The sequence below is a fragment of the Bufo bufo genome, chromosome 4 (genome assembly GCF_905171765.1).
Source record: "Bufo bufo chromosome 4, aBufBuf1.1, whole genome shotgun sequence".
NCBI lineage: Eukaryota > Metazoa > Chordata > Amphibia > Anura > Bufonidae > Bufo > Bufo bufo.
Genome location: NC_053392.1, coordinates 460,384,888 through 460,411,603, shown reverse-complemented (window position 1 = coordinate 460,411,603; position 26,716 = coordinate 460,384,888). Strand labels below are relative to the sequence as shown.

The window sequence follows — 26,716 nt, the reverse complement described above, 5'->3', positions numbered from 1 at the left end:
TCATCACATGGTCCATTACCATGGTGATGGACCATGTGATGAGCGCTGTGACGTCATCAAAGGTCCTTTACCCAGGTCCTGAAGAAAGAAGAGGAGATCCGCTACGTGACCAAGTGGATGGGGTGAGTTAAATTTGTTTATTATTTTTATCCCCTCAATGGACATTTTACTAAGCATTCTGTATTAAGAATGCTATTATTTTCCCTTATAACCATGTTATAAGGGAAAATAATTAAATCTACAGAACACCTAACCCAAACCCGAACTTCGGTGAAGAAGTCCGGCTTCGGGTCTGGGTACCAAACATGCAGATTTTTCTCACGTGTGTGCAAAACGCATTAAAACGCTTTGCACTCGCGTGGAAAAATCACGCACCCGCATCCTATGTGTGTGAGGGCCAGATAGGACGCACCCGCATCCTATCTGGCCCTCACACACAACGACTGTGTGGAAGAGGCTTTATTGTGTGTGTGCCTAAGTCACCACAGAAAATAGAAGTCAGATACAAATTGCTTTAGTAAGGCTTTTACTTCATAGGTTTGTAAAAATGTAGAGACATAAAAGCATTCAAGCGCTAAACATCCATAAAAAAGAAACAAAACTGAAGCCCTGACTAAAATGTGCATCCATCATTTACACTTAAATAAAAAATAAGTTATATATTTATATATAAAAAACAAAATGCTTGGCATGTAAAATAATAAAAGCAGAATCCAGTTCATTTCGCCTCATCTTCTGCTCTTTCCATAGTTTCACTCTATCTAGACATGTGCAATCTCCAATCTATTGGCATGATCGTGGGCGAAATAATTGAATTGGATATCAGCCAGTAATATGTGGCAGCAGTGCTTGTAAGTATATAGGTAAGGCTTCAGAGTTTGATGAATGCATTGTCTTGGGTCTGCTTCTGCACAGTGTCGCTGAGAGAAAAGACAGTGGAGATGGCTAGATCTACAATGCCTTGACAAAGTTCTGCATACAGTTTCCTGGAAATAGAGAAAAGTGCAGATATTAAACCATGTGTCCTCTAGTCTTAAGATTCTTACTGAAATGGGAATATCATTATGACAGATACCAAGTAAGCACAAACCTCCGTATAGAGATAATAAAATGTATTTATTTAATCTGACAAAAATTTATAGAACCATGGTCAGTAAAATCAGCAGCAAATAGAACCCCCCCCCCCCCACAAAAAAAAGAGAGAGGACAAAGAGGAAGCCACAGAGTCAGCGGGCCACACAGGCAGCAGCAAAAAACAGAATAAGGGAAATAGCAGAGCATGCACCTGCCACTGCCAGCACAGTGAGCATATCCAGGAAAAAAAGACCTTTGAAAGTTAATCGCTAGAAAGGCAGGAGCAAAAGATAAGAAACAGAAAATTCGCTGTACTACCGTGTGTGGCACGTCAACCCTGCAGCCTCCTCCACCCAATGCCATTTCGCCTAACAGGGAAGGTCTTTTTTACCTCTATATGCTCACTGTGCTGGCAGTGGCAGGTGCATGCTCTGCTATTTCCCTTATTCTGTTTTTTGCTGCTGCCTGTGTCGCCTGCTGACTCTGTGGCTTCCTCTTTGTCCTCTCTTTTGGGGAGGTTCTATTTGCTGCTAATTTTACTGACCATGATTCTATGCATTTGTGTCATATTGAATAAAGACATTTTATTATCTCTATACAGAGGTTTGTGTTTACTTGGTATCGGTTATGTGATTTAGCAATTAATACCTCTGTTCATTAATAATTGGTATCTGAATTTTTGTTATTTGGTGCTTTATGAAATGGGAATATGCCAGATGCTCATACTGCACATGATTACCGTATTTTTCGAACTATAGGACGCACTCCCCCCCCCCAAATAAATAAATAAAATAAAAAAAGTGGAAAATGGCAGTGTGTCTTATAGTCTGAATGTCAATGACTGCTTCCATCATGGAATGGTTATCAGCATGTGGGAAGACCCCAAAGAAGTGATAGAGTAATGAGTCCTGCATCGTCTGGAGCAAGCAAGTTTATTATTTTTTTACACGTCTGATCTGAGGTCTGATGGGGGCAGGGCGTGCGATCTGAGGCCGAGTGGTGCTGGGGGGGCCTGATCACAGACCGATATGGTCTGATCTGTGGCTGAAGGGGGTTCGATTTGAGGCTGAGTGGGGCTGGGGGGAGGATCTGATCTGAGACTGATAGGGTCTCATTGGGGGTCAGAGCCGAGTCTGTTGGGAGCTGGGGTCTGATCTGAAGCTGATGGAGCTTGGAGGTCTGATTAGGGGGGTCTGCTCTGATAAAAAAAATTCTTCTTATTTTCCTCATCTAAATCCTAAGTGCGTCTTATAGTCTGAAAAATACAGTACTTTCATTGACCAATTTACCATATTTTTAATAGAAATGCGAAGGAAAATGCCAAAGTTCCAGTTATTTTTCCTAGTTCTCCCATCCAAGGGCATTAACCCTTCACTGTTTAACATTGTGTTTGGATAAAGAATGGCAAATTTATTTGGCTATTAAATGGCAGTATATATTGTGAAATCACAACAGCTGTTTAAAAATAGTGGAGAAGGAACGGGCCAGTTTTCCCACTTTATCTGTTGCTCAAAGGGGTATTCCCATCTCTGACATCTTATTCAATATGATAGGCATTGTAATAATATTGATTTCAGCAAATAAATTCCTTTTTCAAAAATGTACCATCTTTTAGATATCCTGCCACCCAGGGATTTCCTCCTTGTTCATCCACAGTTGCCCATGGTTATGGCCACTGCTGCGCTTCAGCAGGGGTGGCCGCGCTTGCGCCGCTCTACCAAGACATTTCACACGGAGGATGGCCGGGTTCTCATGAGCATACAGGCTGGAGCATGTGCAGTAGCTCACAGCCTGGTCATCTCTCTGCATCTCCATAGAGCTGAATAGGACGGCACTAGCACATGCTCAGTAGCATCTTAGCGTCCTGTTCTGCTCTAATGTATTAGCACAGGCATGCTCAACCTGCGGCCCTCCAGCTGTTGTAAAAGTACAAGTCCCACAATGCCCTGCTGTAGGCTGATAGCTGTAGGCTGTTCGGGCATGTTGGGAGTTGTAGTTTTTCAACAGCTGGAGGGCCGCAGGTTGAGCATGCCTGATGCTAGCTACCAAAGCCCTTATCAGGGCTGTCAGGGAGTGCTTGCTCCAAGGCACACTGTTATCTCTGTGTTCTTTGGAGCATGGAAGTCCTGGAGTAAGGGAGACAGGAGCTTAACCCCTTAGTGACCAGCCTGTTTTTGGTCTTACTGACCAAGCGTTTTACTTCCTTTTTTCATCGTCGCGTTCCAAGAGCTATAAAGTTTTTATTTTTCCGTCTATATAGCTGTATGAGGGCTTTTTTTTGCAGGAAAAGTTGTAGTTTTTAATGGCGTCATTTTGGTGTACACATAACTTTCTGATTAACTTTTATTAACTCTTTCTGGGAGGGAGATGGGAAAAACAGCAATTCTGCCACTGCGTTTTTACGCCGTTCATTTTTCAGTATAAATAACATAATATCTTTATTCTCTGGGTCAGTACGATTACAGTGATACCAAATACATAGTTTTTTTTTTACGTTTTACTACTTTTTTTGCTATAAAAGCTTTTTTTTTTAAAAGGAAAAAAATGCTTTTGCATCGCCGCTTCCCAAGACCTATAACTTTTTTTCTTTTTCTTTCTATGGAGTTGTGTGAGGGCTTGATTTTAGCGGGACGACTTGTACTTTTCATTGGTATCAACTTGGAGTAAATTTACGTGATATGTAGTAAATGTAGTTCGGGTCGTTACGGACACGGCAATACTAAACATATGGGGGGGGAGATTAATTTTTTTCATTGAAAAGCGTATTTTCAATGGGAAAAAAAGCATTGTTATGGAATGTTTCTTATTTTAATAAATGCTTTTTTTTCTTTCTTTTTTACCACTTAATTGCTCTTAAAATGCAATGCACTATCCTTATTGTGCATTGCATTTTAATGGCAATGCTATTCTGACATTGACAAGCAGGCTGCGCCAGAGAGACACAGCCTGCTAGAAATTAATCAAGGCTGGTCTGGGGCCTACACGAGACCCCAGCCAGCCTTCACACAGTCCGCTCCCTCTGTCAGCACTTTACATGCGGCGGTCGCAAAGTGCTAAACAGCCGGATCGGTACTCCTGCCGGTCCGAGCTGTTAGAGCAGGGCCGCAACTCTCATGTGAGAGCTGGGTCCCCACTCCCCGCGGGATCCGTGCAGCGCTTAGATTGGGCCACCATAAAAAAGCGGCAGCCCAGCCTAAGGCCCCTTAGTGATCGCTGTAAAAACACGTATGGGTGGTCACTAAGGGGTTAACACACAGAGCAGTGTTTCGATCCTCACACAGCAGCTAGAGCATGGAGGAGGAGAGCGTTACACAGACACACAGCCACAAGAGGTGTGCGAGGAGAGTTATGGGTGAATTAGTGTACAGATGTGGGTCGCAGACTCACTGCCATAAATTACTGCTACACATTATGGTGAAGCTTTGTGTTAACACTTTCCTTGCTAAATAAGTCTGAAACAGTGTTATAAAGGAGCACTCACAAGAATGCAGGGCAAAGGAGAGAATCGGAGCATGAAATGTCAGGGGGCCTGGAGGGGTGAAAATGGGGATATGTACAGGTTCAGCTCGGAACCCGGACAAACCCTTTAATGGGCATCTGGCAGCAGATTTGTACCTATGAAACTGGCTGACCTGTTACATGTGCGCTTGGCAGCTGAAGGCATCTGTGTTCTTCCCATGTTCATATGTGCCCACATTGATGAGAACAATGACGTTTTAATATATGCAAATGAGCTTCTAGGAGCAACTACCATTACTCCTAGAGGCTCAGCTCTCTGCAACTGCATCACCCTCTCCACTTTCATTGACAGGGCCAGTCCATGTAAACGTGATCACAACTGCCTGGCCCTGTCAATCAAAGTGTAGACGGCGTGGCAGTTGCAGAGAGCTGAGCCTCTAGGAGTAACAGCAATGTCCCTGTTGCATATAGTAAAGCTTAATTTTTCTCAGCAATGTGAGCACATATGAAGATGGGACCAACACAGATGCCTTCAGCTGCCAAGAGCACATGTAACAGGTCAGCCAGTGTCATTGGTACAAATCTGCTGACAGATGCCCTTTCACACAACCTACCATTGTTTGACACAAACTGCTGATTGCATCTATAGGGCCCTTTACATGGGCAATGATAGGGGCTATTAACGGGAAGGGCGTTCCTAGGAATGCTTGTTCTTGATAACTGCCCTGTGCTAAGGTGCTGGAAATCATTCAATGAAGGAATGTAATACAAGACCAAAGAGGATCTCCACGGACAAAACCACTGTATCCGTAGATACGTTTATTAACAATTATGAAACTTTTGGGAATGTTAACTTTATTTCCTCATGCTGACATAGCACAAACATATTCTGCAGAGCTGTACAACCGTCAATCACTCCTATCAATACCCAAATAAGGTTTCACTAGATGGTTTCCTATGCACAGAACCACCGTAACAAACTTACTGTGCACAAGCAGGGGCACCATTGACTTCAAGCAACCAGACCTTCAAATCTTCATCCACCATGAAGTCAAAGCCAAAGAGTTGGAAACTCTGGTAGGGCAAATGCTTTGTGCTGATTGCAGGTTCTATACAAGTCAGACAGACCCTAAATGAAATAAAAATTATAGATGTGTTACACTGAAAACAATGCATTCAAACCAGGTTAATCAGCTCTTCAAAAAGAATGTAACGTACAGTCAATATGGCCATCACAAGAGTTTTAATTAGAGTATTTTTTGGCATAAAAGTCTAGAATGTGGACCTTCACCAATGCCTTGTATGAAAAGGTCCTGAAATGCATGTTCATGTACTAATCAGGTTATAAAAGTTACACAAGGGTCCAACCTTAGAGACCCACACACAATAAATTGCCCAAAGTCTCTGCTCTTAGCATGTGTAAAAAGTAGCACAGTTTTGGCGCAATTCGGCACAACCATAGTTTTCCCAACTAATTGAAAAGGGGGCATGTCCTACTTGCAAGGCCTCATGATGTGACTGTTGTGCCAAAATTGCACCACAATTCTGGCATTAAAATCTGCCTCAAAGTAAGCTAACCCGTAGTTGGTATAAAGGTGGTTAAAGTATGTAGGCCTGCAACGTATTTATTATACAGCCTAAGCCACTGTGATAAATCTGGTGCAGGTCTCGACTGGTTGGCGAGGTCATCTATAGGATTAGTAAATCTGGGCCAATGTGTTTACATTCATACCAGAAAATGATTATTCAGAAAATGAGCTACAGTGATACAAAATAAATTTGACAATACTGCTGAAGACTGTGCAACATACGTTTTACTATAAGCATGTGGACATTTTAGATATGGGTGTTCCTCCAACAAAACTTCTCTGAAATGGGTGATTTAAGATAGTACCTTATTATTTGCTTTATCTGCCATAGGATGCTGTTTTCGAGATTGATATTTAAGGATGTCATAAGGTACTGATTAAATTCTTCAAAGAACATCTCATTCCCATCTTCATATCTGCCATAGTTTTTAGAATGCTCCTTCTGAATGCAGTGATTGGTTAAGTGACTTGTCATGTCTTGAAAGTCAGAGTCATTGTATGGTTCAGAAGATGTTCTTAAGACTCCTTCACGATACAGGAAAATGTTATACTGATTGTCTACAAGGACCCAGCTCCTGCAAGACATCAATAATAAAACAATACTGTTACAAGTAAACATACTAGGGGGAATTTATCAAGCTATTAAAAAGTGGGTGTGGTTGGTTCAACGGTAATGAGTATCACTCCAGATTTATGCCTTTTTTTATTGCAAATTTTTTTATATATTTTTTTTAAGTCCCAAAGTCAATCCACTAGGGTGGTGTAGAAAACTGGAGTTGCATTTCTAGACATACAGTGGATATAAAAAGTCTACACACCCCTGTTAGAATGTCAGGTTTCTGTGATGTAAAAAAATATGAGACAAAGATAAATCATTTCAGAACTTTTTCCACCTTTAATGTGACCTATAAACTGTACCACTCAATTGAAAAACAAACTGAAATCTTTTAGGTGGAGGGAAGAAAACAAACAAAAAAAATAATAATATGGTTGCATAAGTGTGCACACTCTCTTATAACTGGGAATGTAGCTGTGTTCAGAATTAAGCAATCACATTCAAAATCATGTTAAATAGGAGTCAGCATACACCTGCCATCATTTAAAGTGCCTCTGATTAACCCCAAATAGAGTTCAGCTGCTCTAGTTGGTCATTCCTGACATTTTCTTAGTCACATCCCACAGCAAAAGCCATGGTCCACAGAGAGTTTTAAAGTTTTGGAATGGCCCAGCCAGAGCCCAGACCTGAATCCGATTGAAAATCTGTGGGGTGATCTGAAGAGGGCTGTAAAGAGGAGATGCCCTCGCAATCTGACAGATTTGGAGTGTTTTTGCAAAGAAGAGTGGGCGAATCTTGCCAAGTCAAAATGTGCCATGCTGATAGACTCATACCCAAAAAGACTGAGTGCTGTAATAAAATCAAAAGGTGCTTCAACAAAGTATTAGCTCCTTAAGGACCGGGCTCATTTTCACCTTAAAGAGGACCTTTCACTAGAATAAAAAATGTAAACTAAGCATACAGACATGGAGAGCAGCGCCCAGGGATCTCCCTGCACTTACTATTATCCGAGGGCGCCGCTCCGTTCTCCCGGTATAGGCTCCGGTATCTTCATATATTTGGCTCAACTGGGTGGAGCCTGCCGGCGTCTTCTTCTCCCAGGCTGTAGTGCTGGCCAATCGCAGTGCTCAGCTCATAGCCTGAGAGAAAAAAAAAACTCTCAGGCTATGAGCTGAGCGGTGCGCTTGGCCAGCACTACAGCCTGGGAGAAGGAGACTCCGGCAGGCTCCATTCAGTTGAGCCGAACATATGAAGATACTGGAGCCTATACCGGGAGAACGGAGCGGCGCCCTCGGATAATAGTAAGTGCAGGGAGATCCCTGGGCGCTGCTCTCCATGTCTGTATGCTTAGTTTACATTTTTTATTCTAGTGAAAGGTCCTCTTTAAGGACCAGGCCATTTTTTGCAAATCTGACCAGTGTCACTTTATGTGGTGATAACTTTAAAACACTTTGACTTATCCAGGCCATTCTGAGATAGTTTTTTCGTCACATATTGTACTTCATGACACTGGTAAAATGGAGTCAAAAAAATTCATTTATTTATTTAAAAAAATACCAAATTTACCCAAGATTTAAAAAAATTTGCAAATTTCCAAGTTTCAATTTCTCTACTTCTATAATACATAGTAATACCTACAAAAATAGTTATTAGTTTACATTCCCCATATGGGATGACATTTAATTTTTTGGGGATTTTACAAGGCTTGGAAGTTTAGAAGCAAATCTTGAAATTCAGAACTTTAAAAACCCACTTTTTAAGGACCAGTTCAGGTCTGAAGTCACTTTGTGAGGCTTACATAATAGAAACCACCCCATTCTAGAAACTACACCCCTCAAGGTATTCAAAACTGATTTTACAAACTTTGTTAACCCTTTAGGTGTTCCACAAGAATTGATGGAAAATAGAGATAATATTTAACTTTTTGGGCAATTTTCTATTTTAATATTTTTTTTTTCCAGTTACAAAGCAAGGGTTAACAACCAAACCAAACTCAATATTTATGGCTCTGATTCTGTAGTTTACGGAAACACCCCATATGTGGTCATAAACTGCTGTACGGGCGCACGGCAGGGCGCAGAAGGAAAGGAATGCCATAGGGTTTTTGAAAGGCAGTGTTTTTTTTGACACCATGTCCCATTTGAAGCCCCCCTGATGCAGCCCTAGAGTAGAAACTCCAAAAAAGTGACCCCATTTTAGAAACTACGGGATAGGGTGGCAGTTTTGTTGGTGCTATTTTAGGGTACATATGATTTTTGGTTGCTCTATATTACACTTTTTGAGAGGCAAGGTAACAAGAAATAGCTGTTTTGGCACCGTTTTTATTTTTTGTTATTCATCTGACAGGTTAGATCATGTGGTAATTTTATAGAGCAGGTTGTCACGGACGTGACAATTCCAAATATGACAACTTTTTTTGGTTGTTTGTTTCAGTTTTACATAACAAAGCATTTTTTTTTTTTTTTTTACGATTCTTTAGTGTCTCCACATTCTGAAAGCCATAGTTTTATTTAATTTTTGGGCGACTGTCTTGTGTAGGGGCTAATTTTTTTCGGGATGAGATGACGGTTTTATTGGCACTATTTTGGGGTGCGTATGACTTTTTGATCGCTTACTATTACACTTTTTGTGATGTAAGGTGACAAAAAATGGCTTTTTTTTACACCGTTTTTATTTTTATTTTTTTTACGATTTTAAGGGGTTAGGTCATGTGATATTTTTATAGAGCAGGTTATTACGGACACAGCCATACCTAATATGTATACTTATTTTTTTTTTATGTACGTTTTACACAATGATTTCATTTTTGAAACAAAAAAAAAAAAAATCATGTTTTAGTGTCTCCATAGTCTGAGAGCCATAGTTTTTTCAGTTTTTGGGCGATTATCTTGGGTAGGGTATGTTTTTTGCGGTTGAGATGACGGTTTGATTGGCACTATTTTGGGGTGCGTATGACTTTTTGATCGCTTGGTATTACACTTTTTGTAATGTAATTGGGGAAAATTACGTGTTTTTTTTTTAACTTGAAACTTTTAATTTTTTGGGGTGAAAACTTTATTTTTTCAACTTTTTTTTACATAATTTTTTGTCCCACTTTGGGACTTCAACTTTTGGTGGTCTGATCCCCTTTACAATGCATTCCAATACTTCTGTATTGGAATGCATTGGCTGTATGAGTAATACAGTGTGTATTACTCATACAGCTTCCTGCCTGTGAGATTCAGGGGGCTGGATCTCACAGGCTCTTCACCGGAAGGCAGCCCCGATGCCTAAGGAAGGCATTGCGCTGCCTTCCCTGGTATGGGGTCCCCGTCACAGCAGCACGGGGACCCGATAACCACTGCACTTGCCCCCCGAACCGCCACAAACCGCAGGTCTGAATTGACCTGCGGTTTGTGGCGATCGCCAAGACGGGGGGAGGGGTCACAGGACCCCCCCTTGGCATTGTCCCAGGGTTCCTGCTGATTGATTTCAGCAGGCACCTAGTTCCGATCACTGCCCGCCGCGCGGCGGTGATCAGAAATACACATGACGTACCGGTACGTCATGTGTCCTTAAGTACCAGGACATCATGACGTACCGGTACGTCATATGTCCCTAAGAGGTTAGTTTAAGGGTGTGCACACTTATGCAACCATATTATTTTATTTTTCTATTTTTTCTTCCCTCTACCTAAAAGATTTCAGTTTGTTTTTCAATTGAGTTATACAGTTGGTGGAAAAAGTTCTGAAACTATTTATCTTTGTCTCATTTTTTTTACATCACAGAAACCTGACATTTTAACAGGGGTGTGTAGACTTTTTGTATCCACTGTAAGTGTTAGGTTCAAAAATACTCTAAATTTAACAATGAACTGTTTGGTGTATTGGTGCAAAGTATGCCAAAATAGAGTCAAGGAAAGCTGACTTTAAATGTTATTTTCATGATAAATTCCTCCATTGTTCAAAAGATATTTTTTTTAGTAGAGTCACTATTACATTACAGAAATATCCAGCACTCTGTATTAGGTCAAATAAAATTTCAGATTATTCAGAAAAATAACACTTAAAGGGTTTCTATCACTTCGTTTCACCTATTTAGCTTTCAGACACTAGCGATCCGCTAGTGTCTGCTTTATCTAACCATCCTAATATAAGAGCTTATTGTCCTGCCGTTTAGCTAAAAAAATAACTTATATAGATATGCAAATGAGCCTCTAGGTGCTATGGGGGCGTGATTAGCACCTAGAGGCTCCGTCTACCTTAACAAACTGCCGCCGCCCAGCGCGTCCCTCCAGCCCGCCCATCTCCTCCGGAATGCGATGCTCCTCGTATTCGGCGCATGCGCAGTGAATGTCTGATCGCTTCCCTGCTCAGACATCTCCACTGCGCTTGTTCCTCGGAGCACTATGACGTCATCGGCGCAGGCGCAGTGGAGATGTCTGAGCAGGGAAGCGATCAGACATTCACTGCGCATGCGCCGAATACGAGGAGCATCGCATTCCGGAGGAGATGGGCGGGCTGGAGGGACGCGCTGGGCGGCGGCAGTTTGTTAAGGTAGACGGAGCCTCTAGGTGCTAATCACGCCCCCATAGCACCTAGAGGCTCATTTGCATATCTATATAAGTTATTTTTTTAGCTAAACGGCAGGACAATAAGCTCTTATATTAGGATGGTTAGATAGAGCAGACACTAGCGGATCGCTAGTGTCTGAAAGCTAAATAGGTGAAACGAAGTGATAGAAACCCTTTAAAACTTTCTCCATAGAGTTCTGCTTACGCATCTCAATCTAAACGATGTTAAGATCCACACATGCATTAGATTATAGTCAATGGGCCAACAATCTGTGTATGGAATACTCTCAATTCTCCCGAAAGATGATGATGGGGTAAAAAGGATCGAGGGCATTGAAGTTCAAGGGCCAATTCCTTTTGTTCTTCCAGTAGATAAGACTCTGCGTTAAATGGCTGACAGTGGCTTTCTTCTCTCTGTATGGGCAAGTCTGGAAATATAGCTGTTGGATGACAGTAATTAAAATGAACCTATCACCAGGTTTATGGTGTTCTAACTAAGGGCAAAATAAACTAGTGACAAATCCCCTTAGCAAAATGCTGGGTCACTATATTTAAAGAAGCACTCCCACAAAATTTTTTTATTCTCTGACCTGTTAGAAAGGTACATGATGTAAAAGGCAATCTTACAAGTGACTGTATTTGTGAGTTATACCTCCCTTCTGATCCTCAGCTGAGTTATGTGACCAACACTCTGATCTCCAACACAGGACAGGAAATCAGTTACTTCTCTATTCATTCCTATGAGACTGACATTGAGACTCCAATAGGAATTCATACGGCTTCCTGTCCACACATAGATGTGTGTTATTTGGCGTGTCAGCCACATGACACAGCTGAGGAGAAGCAGGGAGGTTATAACTCACAAATAAAGTCACTGGTAAGAAAGTCACATTCACTACAGTTTATATCATGTACCTTTCTAACAAGTCAAAGAATAAAAAAATGTTGTGGGAGTGCTTCTTTAATTGACCCATTTTGCTAAAATCTTGTATTGAACAGCTCCAGTGCATAATGATGAATCCTGAATATTCATGAGCTTTTGGCATTCTCCGCCCAACTTCAGCTGATTCAGTTGGGGGGAAAAAAAAACTGTCAAAGGAAGATAGGTGAAGAAAAGCAGTGAACTCATGAATATGGGGACTTATTGGCATGTGCTGGAGCTATTAGGGATTAAAAGAGCAGCAGAAAACTGTGAAAGATTCCCGTTAAAGATGTATTGGTACATTTAGTCATAGCATATTTTACCAAAGCTCAGTCTATACTGCCTATAAATTTGGCTGCCAACCAAAATGATGAATAAATACATTAATGTATAATTACCATATACAGTGCCTTGCAAAAGTATTCATCCCCTTGAATTTTTTCATGTTTTGTTACATTACAACCTAAGGGCTCTTTCACACTTGCGTTGTTTTGTTCCAGCATAGAGTTCCGTCGTCGGGGCTCTATGCCGGAAGAATCCTGATCAGGATTATCCCCATGCATTCTGAATGGAGAGAAATCCGTTCAGGATGCATCAGGATGTCTTCAATTCCGGCACGGAACGTTTTTTGGCCGGAGAACATACCGCAGCATGCTGCGCTTTTTGCTCCGGCCAAAAATCCTGAACACTTGCCGCAAGGCCGGATCCGGAATTAATGCCCATTGAAATGCATTAATCCGGATCCGGCCTTAAGCTAAACGTCGTTTCAGCGCATTACCGGATCCGACGTTTAGCTTTTTCTGAATGGTTACCATGGCTTCCAGGACGCTAAAGTCCTGTTTGCCATGGTAAAGTGTAGTGAGGAGCGGGGGAGCAGTATACTTACCGTCCGTGCGGCTCCCTGGGCGCTTCAGAGTGAAGTCAGGGCGCCCCACGCGCATGGGTGACGTGATCGCATGGATCACGTCATCCATGCGCATGGGGCGCTCTGACGTCATTCTGGAGTGCCCCGGGAGCCGCACGGACGGTAAGTATACTGCTCCCCCGCTCCCCACTACTACTACGGCAACCAGGACTTTAATAGCGTCCTGGCTGCCATAGTAACACTGAACACATTTTGACGACGGATCCGTCTTCAAATGCTTTCAGTTCACTTGCGGTGTTACGAATCCGGCAGGCACCTCCGGCAAATGGAGTACACGACGGATCCGGACAACGCAAGTGTGAAAGAGGCCTTAAAGGGGTTCTGCACTTTGTTTAAACTGATGATCTATCCTCTGGATAGATCATCAGCATCTGATCGGCAGGGGTCCGACACCCGGGACTCCCGCCGATCAGCTGTTTGAGAAGGCAGCGGCGCGACCTTCTCACTGTTTACCGCTGGCCCAGTGACGTCACGACTAGTATCAACTGGCCTGGGCGAGGCTAAGCTCCGTTCACTTGAATGGAGCTTAGTCGCGCCCAGGCCATTGATACTAGTCGTGACGTCAATGGGCCAGCGGTAAACAGTGAGAAGGCTGCTGCGCTGCTGGAGTGCCGCTGCCTTATTAAACAGCTGTTCGGCGGGGTCCCGGGTGTTGGACCCCCGCCGATCAGAAGCTGATGATCTATCCAGAGGATAGATCATCAGTTTAAACAAAATGCAGAACCCCTTTAAGTTCAATGTTTTGATAATCTGAATTTTATGTGATGGATTAGAACACAATAGTCTAAGTTGATGAAGTGAAATGAGAAAAATATATAAATAAAACTTGTTTAGAAATAGAAAACAGAAAATTGGCATGTGCGTATGCATTCACTCCCTTTGTTAGGAAGCCCATAAAAAGCTCTGTTGCAACCAATTACCTTTAGAAGTCACATAATTAGTGAAATGATGTCCACCTATGTGCAACCTAAGTGTCACATGACCTGTCATTACATATACACACCTTTTTTGAAAGGCCCCTTTAGTGAAACACCTAAGCAAGAAGCATCACTAACCAAACACTGCCATGAAGACCAAGGAACTCTCCAAACAAGTAAGGGACAATGTTGTTGAGAAGTACAAGTCAGAGTTAGGTTATAAAAAAATATCCAAATCTTTGATGATCCCCAGAAGCACCATCAAATATATCATAACCAAATGGAAAGAACATGGCACAACAGCAAACCTGCCAAGAGACGGCCGCCCACCAAAACTCACGGACCGTGCAAGGAGGGCATTAATCCAAGAGGCAGCACAGAGACCTAAGGTAACCCTGGAGGAGCTGCAGAGTTCAAACAGCAGAGACTGGAGTATCTGTACATAGGACGACAATAAGCCGTACGCTCCATAGAGTTGGGCTTTATGGCAGAGTGGCCAGAAGAAAGCCATTACTCTTAGCTAAAAACAATAAGGCACATTGTGAGTTTGCAATAAGGCATGTGGGAAACTCGCAAAGTGTATGGAGGAAGGTGCTCTGGTTGGATGAGACTAAAATGTAACTTTTCGGCCAAAGAAAACACTATGTCTAGCACATCACATCACCCAAAGAACACCATCCCCACAGTGAAGCATGGTGGTGGCAGCTTCATGCTGTGGGGATGTTTTTCAGCAGCCGGGACTAGGAAACTGGTCAGAGTTGAGGGAAAGATGGTGCTAAATACAGGGATATTCTTGAGCAAAACCTGTCCCACTATGTGTGTGATTTGAGGCTAGGACGGAGGTTCACCTTCCAGCAGGACAATGACCCCAAACACACTGCTAAAGCAACACTTGAGTGGTTTAGGGGAACCATGTAAATGTATTGGAATTGCCTAGTCAAAGCCCAGATCTCAGTCCAATAGAAAATCTGTGGTCAGATTTAAAAGATTGCTGTTCACAAGCTCAAACCATTAAACTTGAAGGAGCTGGAGCAGTTTTTTTCAAGCAGGAATGGGCAAAAATCCCAGTGCTAAGATGTGGCATGCTCATAGACGTATCCAAAGCGACTTGGAGCCGTGATTGCCGCAAAAGGTGGCTCTACAAAGTATTGACTTTAGGGGGGTGAATAGTTATGCACATTGACTTTTTCTGATATTTTGTCCTATTTGTTGTTTGTTTCACAATAATAAAAAAAAAAAAAACATCATAGTTGTGGGCATGTTCTGTAAATTAAATGATGCAAATCCTCAAACAATCCATGTTAATACCAGGCTGTGAGGCACCAAAACACAAAGAAAAAAAAGGCGGGGGGAATACTTTTGCAAGGCACTGTACTTCTAAAACAAAAAGAAATGAAAAAAAAACTTAAATGGGTTATACAATCCATGAAATGCCCTCCCCCCCATATGCCCAGGCCCCTCAAACACATAGTAGTTACCTGGCTCCCGCGCTGCTCCTGTTCCCCGCATGCTTGCTGCCGCTTCTCCCCGTGCGCGGATGAAAACATCCGGTGTCGGGGGGCAGCCAATTATGGGGACGAGCCTCGTTAGCGTCACCTGTGATGGTAGGGAGGCTCGTGACCGTCTGCCATTGACTGCACCAACCCCCCCCCCCCCTTTCCCCAAAACACCGGATGTTTCCATCTGTGCTCGGGGAGAAGCAGCAGCAACCAGAAGCGATGCCAAGTAATTGTGTGTGAGGGGCCGGGGCATATGGAGGGGCATTTCATGGATCGAATAACCCCTTTAAAAGATATCGGTCATCTCTTTCAAGCATATCTAACACATCCTAATGCATGTTAGGTCAGTTTATTATCATCATAACTATTTATGGCTGTCGCAGTCTCAAATCATCAGAAAATGAAGTTTGTGTGATATGCTAATTAGCCCTCCAAGTGCCCAGTGGGCGTGATTAAAGGCTGCTGGAACTTAAGCCCACCTCTTGCAAGTGCCCAAGGCTGCCTTCATAAAGAGCCCAGGTCCACCTCTACACAAGCTCACAGTGCCGCCCCTTTCTCCTTTATAACCGCCCCCTCCTCTGTGATGTCAGAAGCTAGCCAAAACTTTGCCGCCTGGTCATCCTGTCTCACGCTGAAATCTCACACATGTGCAGGGCAGTTGACTGGCAGATTTCGGCAAAACGAAGAATGAGCAGGTGGTCGGAGTCTTGGCTAGCTTCTGAAGTTGCACTGGGAACTTGTGTAGAGGTGGACCTGGACTCTTCATGGAGGTGGGCTTGGGCACTCGCAAGAGGTGGGCTTAGGCTCCAGCAACCTGTAAATTACGCCCTACCAGGCACTTGGAAGGCTAATTAGCATATCACACAACCTTAATTTTCTGACAATCGGAAACTGTGACAGCCATAGCAAAGGTATAGGTATAATTATGGTAAACTGACCTAACATGCTTTGCCAATTCTTAGATAAGCTTGAAAGAGCTGATAGACCCCTTTAAGCAAAGCCCTACAGAGAAGGTTTTAAGTGTTTTGTCCTCAAAGCTGCAAGATTTTGTTTAACCCAATACAGATTGCTGGCAATTCCTCTACTGTGATTGTGAACTGGAACCTTCATCCTGCCATGCACCTGCAGAGTACTTTGTGAGATGACAGAATTTATGTCTACAACGCGTTCCAAATTAGGTAGTGGAGTCATGTTTTGGGCTGTAATCATAGGGTGAGTTGGTAGGCCCCTTCCCTGAAGATGTGAAAATGACCTCGGCAAATTATATAGAGTTTCTGACTGACCACTTTCCTCCATGGTACAAAAAGAAACATGCCTTCTGTAACACCCTCATGCATGACAATGCACCATCTCATGCGGAAAAGAAAACCTCTGAGTAATTGGCTGTTATGGGCATTGAAAAGGAGAGAAACCCATGCTCTAGCCACCATCCTCCCCTGACCTCAACCCTATTGAGAACATTTGGAGTATCCTCAAGCAAAAGATCTATGAGGGTGGGAGGCAGTAAACAGAAAAATAGCTATTAAAAACAGATAAAAATCTGTTTTTTTGGCGATTTTTAATTAGTAGTCTGTTACACCTGTTTTTAACGGTCACTAAAAATGGATGACTTTTTAAACCCCAACCCCTGCAGTGCCCTCAGCATATAAAATGCTCCCTCTCCTCATAGTGCCCTCAGTATATATAATGGATCCCCTCAGTACATAATGCCGTTTTTGTCCATTATTTATTCATTGGCAGTTAAAAAAAAGTGCTTTATGAATAGCCCCATAGACTTTTGTGTGACTGTATCCTTATAAAGCAGTTCTGCCATTTAGGTGATTACTACTAGCGTTGCTATCACTATACCTAGGCTGGTGTCAGATAGGGTTTTTGGCCATTTCCTAGGCTTTTTAGGTTGCATTTTTCTCAAATGTTACCTGGTGGTCTATGGTAAATAAGCAAACACACAAATGTTTACCTGTAGTGGTATTTTTATGACCACTGAGGTATATTTTTGGGTGAATTAAAAAAAATATATAAAAAAATATAAAAATCGCAGCATGCTCTAGGCCTGGCATTTTAGTCCCATAGAAATCAATTATTTACTTTATATTGTTTGAAAACGGAAGTGCCATTGTGTAATGCATTTTTTGCACCAATGTTTTCCCCATACTGCTCTACTGTGGAAGTGACACTACAGGGGTACATATTTTCCTTTAAAAAGCACTAGGTGATAAAACACTATATGGTCATAAAGCCTAAAAAACTCATAATGTTGACCAAATCATGTGTTTGAGGGTTTTTTTGCCCAAAAAAAAGCCCCCACAAAACGGTGTGGTCACCGGTGTTTGATACCCATGCACACTGGTAAATTAGGCGCAGCCTTCAGCAATCCGTGAGCCTGGCCGCTGTAGATTTTACTCCAGAAAACTGCTCCTGCTCCTCCCTGGCCATGCCCTTTTTGGGAAAGTGGTGAAGGCTGCAGAGAAACACCTCTTGAACAAAAATGTATCCTCAGGAAAGGTCATCAAGATCAGATCAGCGGGGGTCTGACACCCAGAACCCCCACCGATCAGCTGTATGAGGAGACGGCATGGCATCAATATTAAAAGCCCAGAGAACCTCTTTAATGATAAAATAGGCTCAATGAATATGCTTTTTACAGACATTTTTGGGTTGCATTTTTAAAATTTGTACATTTGCCCATGTGTTTTTTTTTTCATGCCTTTTCCGGTCTTAGAGATAAGATTTTTGGAAAATGCATGCTACAGCATGCTGTGTTTTGAGGAAAAAAAATTGAAAACCACCTGATATCAAATTTGCGGTGTCCTGGTTCTAGAAGCAGTGGGGTTTCTAGGTATTTCTGTATTACATGAACTTGGCCTTGATTGTCAATGAAGTCTAGGAGTTGTGTTGCATCAGAGGATATAAGGATTCCTTCCCCTGAAAGAGAAGCAGCAAATCAAGGTCTGTAAGAACAAAATATCACAATCAGCTTCATAGTTTTTAGCAACATGTAAAATCTGGGAATCAAGTTTTTACTGATCACAACTTTTTTTTTTGTCTGGCAACTCCAAAAGCATTCTGCTTGCTATCAGCACAAAACTATCAGAAAATCTCCCAAGCCGAAAGTCGCAAAAAGAACACAAAGAAAAGCTCCAATCACACCGAAAGTTATGATGCAGCTTGAAAGCTCAGTACAGAAAAATATTGGTATGTAGATTTTTTTTTTAGAAAAGATTTATCAAAACCTGTTATTTATTCATCTGTGTGCTGTTCGCATTTTTTGCAGCCCCATTGAAATTCATGTGTCTGCAATTTTTGCAGATCACACGCAAACCCAAAATAGTCATGTGTATTTAGTGCACGTGACATGCCACCTCTTAAAGTATATTTAAAACCCATTTCAAAGTTTTTGAAGAGTGGCACGAATGTTTTACTTGTCAAAATAGGCTGCGTATTTTGCAGTGTGAACATGGCCCGAGTCTGGGTCAACTTCTTTTTGTCTGTTCTGTGTAACAGTAAGGCATGAAGTAGTTCTCCATCACCAGTGCCTGAAGGACCCCAATGACTAACATGAGGTCTGCCAGGTTTCTATAAGGCCTCTTTCACACGAGCGTGATGGATTAGGTTCGAATGCATTCAAGGAAACTCGCACCATTTTGCAAGCAAGTTCAGTCAGTTTTTTCTGCGAGGGTGCAATGCGGTTTGATGCGTTTTTCAGGCGCGTGATAAAAAAACTAAAGGTTTACAAACAACATCTCCTAGCAACCATCAGTGAAAAACGCACTGCATCCGCGCTTGCTTCACTGAAGCCCCATTCACTTCTATGGGGCCAGGGTTGCATGAAAAAATGCAGAATATAAAACAAGATATGTTTTTCACGCACCGCAGAACTGATGAAAAACGCTGATTAACACGGACCCATTGAAATGAATGGGTCAGGATTTAGTCCAGGTGCTATGCGTTCACGTCACGCATTGTACCCGCACGGAAAAATCGCTCGTGTGAAAGGGGCCTAAACCATGCATGCATTTTTGACTCTGGCTCTGAATCAAATGTGAACATAACCTTAGCAAAGAATGCCCTACAGATAGATGGTATGTGTACTGTTCTCTTCTCACCTTGTAGGATTTCTGCCCCTTCAATAGTGAAAAAGGATCAGAATCCATTATTAGTCCCAAAAATAAGATGATTTCTTCTAGGATTGTTTTTTTTTTTTTTTCTATTTTAATTTATAAAATATCTACATAAATGGGATAAGTTCTGTACCCTGTTGCTCACACTTAGGCCTCTTTCACACGGGCGTCATGTTTTTGGCCCGGATAAGATGCGGGTGCGTCGCAGGAAAATGTGCGATTTTTCTGCGCGAGAGCAAAACATTTTAATGCGTTTTGCACACGCGTGAGAAAAATCGGCATGTTTGGTACCCAAACTCGAACCCGGACTTCTGTGAAGTTCAGGTTTGGGTTAGGTGTTGTGTAGATTGTATTATTTTCCATGATAACATGGTTATAAGGGAAAATAATACCACTCTTAATACAGAATGCTTAGTAAAATAGGGCTGGAGGGGTTAAAAAATAAATAAATTTAACTGACCTTAATCCACTTGTTAGCGCAGCCCGGCTTCTCTTCTGTCTTTATCTGTGAGGAAAAGGACCTGTGGTGATGTCACTGCGCTCATCACATGGTCCATCACATGATCCAGCATTCTCGCTGAGAATTGGGGAATAAATATTGAAACGCTGAAGTTTTGAGAGTGCCGTGGTATACCTTTCATTCATCAGTAGCTGTGACAGGGTGCTTTCAGACTGGCACCTGACACTGCGGGCACCACCACCACAAAATTCGACCGTTGTGCTGCTGCACCCTTCTACTTTTTCCTTATAAGAAGAATCTTGTTCTTTGCTTTATCATGTGTCACAAGACAGTTTCCGTTCAGCTCAAGCAAGCAGCTTCAAAGAGACAGAAAGAAGCAGCTTCCCCTATCTGGAAGGGGGAGGGGGGAACTTCCTCTTGCACATAGATATGACAGAAAATACTGAGTTTATAGCCAATAGAAAAGATATATGCCACCTTACACCCCCCACTCCTTCCTGTCCTATATACTGTCTGCTGTTCTGCAATAAACCAGAGATCCTGTTATAACCCCCAGCTGTGTGTTGTCTCAGTATTGATCTCTCAGTATACGTATACTTTAACATTAATTAATTTGGAGCAGTACATCAACCGAAATGGCAGCTTGACCAGAACCAGAACACAAAGTTATTCAGAAAAAAGAATACATACAGATCTGATGTCTCACGTTTCTTGACTTCTGAATTATTGTTAAGCTGTCTGACTAGTGTTATACAACAGTTCAATAACGCGAAGCAGAACAGTAAAAATACACCCACGTAGCGATCTGGAATAAACTGAGACGCCATTACTGCAGCATGAGTCTAAGATCAGGTACAAAGTACCAGGCTGATGACACGCTACCACTGACATAGCAAGGCAGGGAGAACATTCCCAGTGCCCAGCAAGATGATGCACAGTCGTATGTGTCCAGATCTTCACGGGCTAGCAAGATGTCCTCAGCAAGTTCCTCAGTAGTTAGAGCTCGTGCCAAGGCAGATGCTGCCCGCGTTCAGCTACAGTGCACAGAAAAAGCCATGATGATGCAGGAGTTAGCAGCAAAGAAAGCTGCCCTAGCACAAGAGGAAGCAGCTAGGGAAGCTGCCCTAGCACAAGAGAGAGCAGCGAGGGAAGTTGCCATAGCACAAGAGACAGCAGCTAGGGAAGCTGCCATAGCACAAGAAGAAGCGGAATTAGAATCAAAATTTCTCATCCTGCAGCAACAGACTGCAGCTGCAGCTGCTGAAGCAGAGGCCGCTGCCTACATGGGAACAAGTCGGTCAGGAAGTGAAAAACTCAGAGGTTCCTTACTGATGTGCATACAAAGGAACAGTCTCTTAAACCTGAAGCAAAGGAATTCAGGCCGAGATCAACATACCCCCTGAGCAGCCCCAATCAACCACATGAGGTCAGCGGCTGCCAGCAAACCAAGAATGAAGCACCAGAAACCCCTAAGAACAAAAAAAGTGTTCCCATCACCTCAACCTATAGATTACATGTGCGAACAACAATGTGCAGTGGATGTCACCAAATATCTCATCCACAAAGAAATGGTTAGCTCAGGCTTTCTCCAATTTGATGACTGTCCTAAAAACTATTGGGCATGGAAATCTTCCTTTCTGAATGCTACTGAAGGTCTGAACTTATCACCAGCAGAAATGCTTAATTTAATGTTAAAATGGCTTGGCACCGAGTCAGCAGAGCATGCTAAGAGGATGAGAAGAGCAAACCTGTTCAACCCTGCAGCAGGACTCAACATGACCTGGAGAAGACTAGAAGAAACGTATGGATCCCCAGAGGTAATAGAAGGAGCACTGTTGAAAAAAGAAGTCTTTCCCAAGGTGGGCTACAGAGACAACGTGCGGTTACAAGAACTAAGTAATCTTCTACTAGAGATAGAATATGCCAAAGAGGAGGCTACTTGTCGGGACTTTCATATCTAGATACAGCTAGAGGCACTAATCCCATAATAGAGAAACTACCCTCAAATCTGCAAGACAAGTGGATGTCTGTGGGAGGTAAATTCAAAGAAGATTATGGAGTCGCTTTTCCCCCTTTCTCTGTGTTTTCTAGGTTCGTCCGACAGCAAGCGAAAATCCGAAGTGATCTCAGTTTCGCCTACACACCACCAGTGGCAATCACATAGACCTGAGAGACCTCACGGTAGGACCTCTGTATCCACACACAAAACAGCTGTACCTTTAGAAGTCACAGACTGCCAAAGCACCCACAAGGTACATACCATAGAAAACCCTGATAGACATTGCCCAATACACAAAAAAACACATTTACTAAAGAAATGTAAAGGCTTTAGAAGCAAACCCATTGCAGAGCGGATGTCCTTCCTTAAACAAAATGGCATCTGTTTCAAGTGCTGCGGATCTACTTATCACATTGCGAAAGACTGCAAAATACCAGTAGAATGTACAGAATGTGGCAGTGAGAGACACATTGCAGCTTTGCACCCTGGCCCTGCTCCTCCACCACTAGAGACTGTAGAACCCAGGAAATATCAGGGCAGGGAGCAACAAGAGACCCCACTCTCCTCAGTAATGTCTAATTGCACTGAAGTATGTGGACAAGGTAAGAGTGCACGATCATGCTCTAAAATCTGTCTCTCTAGTGACTGTGTGTCCCACTGGCAACAGAGAAAGGGCAAGGAAAATATGTGCAGTGCTAGATGAACAGATCAACAGATCCCTTGCAAAGTCAGATTTCTTTGATATCTTTAACCTTAAGGCAAGTGCAGTTCCATACACTCTAAGGACATGTGCGGGGACAATTGAAACCACAGGGAAAAGAGCTACTGACTTTACCATTGAATCCTTCAACAAGGAAGTGCAGTTCCCACTTCCTAACCTAATATAGTGTGGCATGATACCTGACGACAAAACTGAGGTTCCCTCTCCAGAAGTAGCCCATCACCACCCTCACCTCCGCTCAATTGCTCACCTTATCCCAGCTCTTGAGCCAGATGTTTCTATCCTTCTACTTCTTGGGAGAGACATCCTTCAGGTACACAAGGTGCGCCAGCAAATCAATGGTCCTTATAATGCCCCCTATGCACAGAGACTGGACCTGGGGTGGGTCATTGTAGGAGAAGTTTGACTGGGGACAGTGCACCAGCCTCACAACATTAGCACTTTGAAGATGTCTGTGTTAACAAATGGACGCACATCCCTTCTCAGTCCCTGTCACAACAGCTTCGTTGTCAAGGAAACCTTTGGCAGGTCAACACAACACTGTGACTCTTCTACACTATATGGTAAAGAAGAAGTCAATTCCAACATTGAGACAGAATCTAGGGATTACAGTGTTTCAGAAAACTAAAGATGATGATAAACAGGCCCTCTCTATAGAGGATCAGATCTTCTTGCAGATTATGAATAAAGAGGCTTACCAAGATGACAATCACAGTTGGGTGGCCCCTCTCCCCTTTCGCACACCCAGACGTGTTTTGCCTAGTAACAGGGAGCAAGCCATGAAGCATTTGCATTCACTCAGCAAAACACTGCAGAGAAAGCCAGAAGTGAAAAGAGATTTCACTGAATTCATTAAAGGGATGCTAGACAATGATCACGCTGAAGTTGCAGGACCACTTGAGACAGATAGGGAACACTGGTATCTACCAATGATTGGTGTTTACCATCCGCACAAACCTAACCAAATCAGAATAGTTTTTGATTCCAGCGCAGAGTATAAAGGAGTGTCTTTAAATGACGTACTGTTAAGTGGCCCTGACCTAAACAATACTTTGCCAGGTGTCCTCATGCGCTTCAGAAAAGAGCCCGTTGCTTTCACAGCAGATGTGCAACAAACGTTTTATTGCCTTCTTGCCAGAGAAGACCACAGAGACTTTCTACGTTTTCTCTGGTAAAAAGACAATGACATAGAGAAAGAAATTGTCGAGTACAGAATGAAAGTGCACGTATTTGGCAATAGCCCTCTCCTGCTGTCGCTATATACTGCATGCAAAAGGCTGCCCAGAAGAGTGCTATGGACAAGAAGCCAAACACTTTGTATTGAGACATTTCTATGTAGATGATGGACTCGCTTCTGCTAGCACACCTGAAGATGCAATTTCCATCCTCAGTAAAGCAAAGCAAATGCTGGCAGAATCCAATCTGCGTCTTCATAAAATCGCTCCCAACAGCCAAAAAGTAATGGAATCATTCCCTGTAGCAGACAGAGCTAAGGACCTTAAAGATCTTTACCTACATACAGACACCCTTCCCCTGCAGAAAAGCCTAGGCCTAAGTTAGGATATAGAAACAGAGTTTTGTTTTCAGAGTTTCCTCAGAGGAAAAGCCTTTTACACGTAGAGGCATTCTATCTACTGTAAATAGCCTCTATGATCCCCTAGGGTTTGTATCACCTGTGACTATAAGAGGTAAGGCCTTAGTTCGTGAACGGTCACCTGGGAAAAGTGAATGGGATGCATTGCTTCCACAAGAGAGACTAAGTGAGTGGGTTCAATGGACAGAATCTTTGCAAGCGTTAGAGCACCTAAAGATAGACAGATGCTATGTGCCCATATCTCTATCATCAGCTTGCAGGAAAGAACTGTGCATCTTCTCAGACCCATCCACCACAGCTATAGGTGCAGTAGCTTACTTGAAAGTAATTGATGCAGAAAATGTGTGTCATGTTGGATTTGCCATGGGAAAGTCCAAATTAAGCCCTAAACCAGCCCACACGATTCCTCGTTTAGAGTTGTGTGCTGTTGTACTTGTAGTCGAAATGTCTGAGCTAATCACAGATGAACTAGACACTGATTTTGATGCTGTGAAATTCTTCACTGATGACTGAAGACTGTCCTAGGGTACATTTGCAACACCACTAGGAGGTTCTATCTGTATGTCTCCAACAGAGTGAATAGAATCAGGCAATCTACACACCCAGATCAGTGGTTCTATGTATCTACAGAGCAAACCCCTGCAGATTAAGCCACTAGGCCTACTCAAGCAGCATGCCTTCAGAACTCTATATGGTTCTCAGGCCCATCCTTTCTGTACCAACCACAATGTGAGCAGATAGACACTGCTAATGTTTATCCACTCATAGAGCCCGAAGCTGACCCTGAAATCAGATCGGAAATTACAAGTTTCAGTACCAAAGCTTCTGAAGCCACACTCCACTCACATTGTTTTGAGAGATTTTTTTGCTGGAAATATTAGGAAATATTAGTTAAGACTAGAGATGGGACGGGGGATTCGTCGAATCCACGAATCCCTCGAATCTTGCTGGATTCGTGGGATTCGTGGACTCGAATCCCGACGTAATTTACATGATACGAATCCTGGTGGGAGGAACTGGGAGGCGGAGCTGGGGGCCGGTGCGTTCACTGTGCTCCGGCCCCTCCGCTCCAGTACAGTTATAAAATGTGTAATTCTGATTAATAATCATGCTGCCCCCTCTGTCTGTAGTATAACATTCAATGAATCTTACTCACAGGGCTACTGCTATCGTAATGCAGGCCGGCCGGGCAGACGAGCTTTCATTCATAAAGCAGGCGGCGCAGGCAGGTGACGTCAGTCAGTGACGCTGCCGCTCGTCTGCCCGGCCGGCATTACGATAGTAGTAGCCATGTGAGTAAGATTCATTGAATGTTATACTACAGACAGAGGGGGCAGCATGATTATTAATCAGAATTACACATTTAATAACTACTGGAGCGGCAATGGGGGGGGTCTGTGGATGGCACTGTTATGGGGTGGGGGGGTCCTGTGGATGGCACTGTTATGGGGTGGGGGTGTCTGTGGATGGCACTGTTATAGGATGGGGGGGTCTGTGGATGGCACTGTTATGGGGTGGGGGGTCTGTGGATAGCACTGTTATGGGGTGGGGGGGGGTCTGTGGATGGCACTGTTATGGGGTGGGGGGGTCTGTGGATGGCACTGTTATGGGGTGGGGGGGGTCTGTGGATGGCACTGTTATGGGGTGGGGGGGGGGTCTGTGGATGGCACTGTTATGGGGTGGGGGGGTCTGTGGATGGCACTGTTATAGGATGGGGGGTCTGTGGATGGCACTGTTATGGGGTAGGGGGGGTCTGTGGATGGCACTGTTATAGGATGGGGGGGTCTGTGGATGGCACTGTTATAGGATGGGGAGGTCTGTGGATGGCACTGTTATAGGATGGGGGGTCTGTGGATGGCAGTGTTATGGGGTGGGGGGGGGTCTATGGATGGCACTGTTATGGGGTGGGGGGGTCTGTGGATGGCACTGTTATAGGATGGGGGGTCTGTGGATGGCACTGTTATGGGGTAGGGGGGGTCTGTGGATGGCACTGTTATAGGATGGGGGGGGTCTGTGGATGGCACTGTTATAGGATGGGGAGGTCTGTGGATGGCACTGTTATAGGATGGGGGGTCTGTGGATGGCAGTGTTATGGGGTGGGGGTGTCTGTGGATGGCACTGTTATAGGATGGGGGGGTCTGTGGATGGCACTGTTATGGGGTGGGGGGTCTGTGGATAGCACTGTTATGGGGTGGGGGGGGGTCTGTGGATGGCACTGTTATGGGGTGGGGGGGTCTGTGGATGGCACTGTTATGGGGTGGGGGGGGTCTGTGGATGGCACTGTTATGGGGTGGGGGGGGGTCTGTGGATGGCACTGTTATGGGGTGG

The 26,716-nt window shown here is 43.4% G+C and overlaps 1 protein-coding gene across 1 annotated transcript; it reads right to left on the bottom strand.

Moving 5' to 3' along the window:
• Positions 1 to 509: 509 nt before the first annotated feature.
• Positions 510 to 18,952, bottom strand: LOC120999271 (tubulin--tyrosine ligase-like). Its single transcript, XM_040430141.1, has 5 exons — positions 18,916 to 18,952; positions 18,283 to 18,418; positions 6,428 to 6,697; positions 5,519 to 5,662; positions 510 to 986 (listed from the first exon to the last, which is right to left on the bottom strand). The coding sequence occupies exons 1-5, from the start codon at positions 18,950 to 18,952 to the stop codon at positions 872 to 874; spliced, it is 702 nt and encodes a 233-aa protein (XP_040286075.1). The 3' UTR covers positions 510 to 871.
• Between the last annotated feature and the right edge of the window lie 7,764 nt (positions 18,953 to 26,716).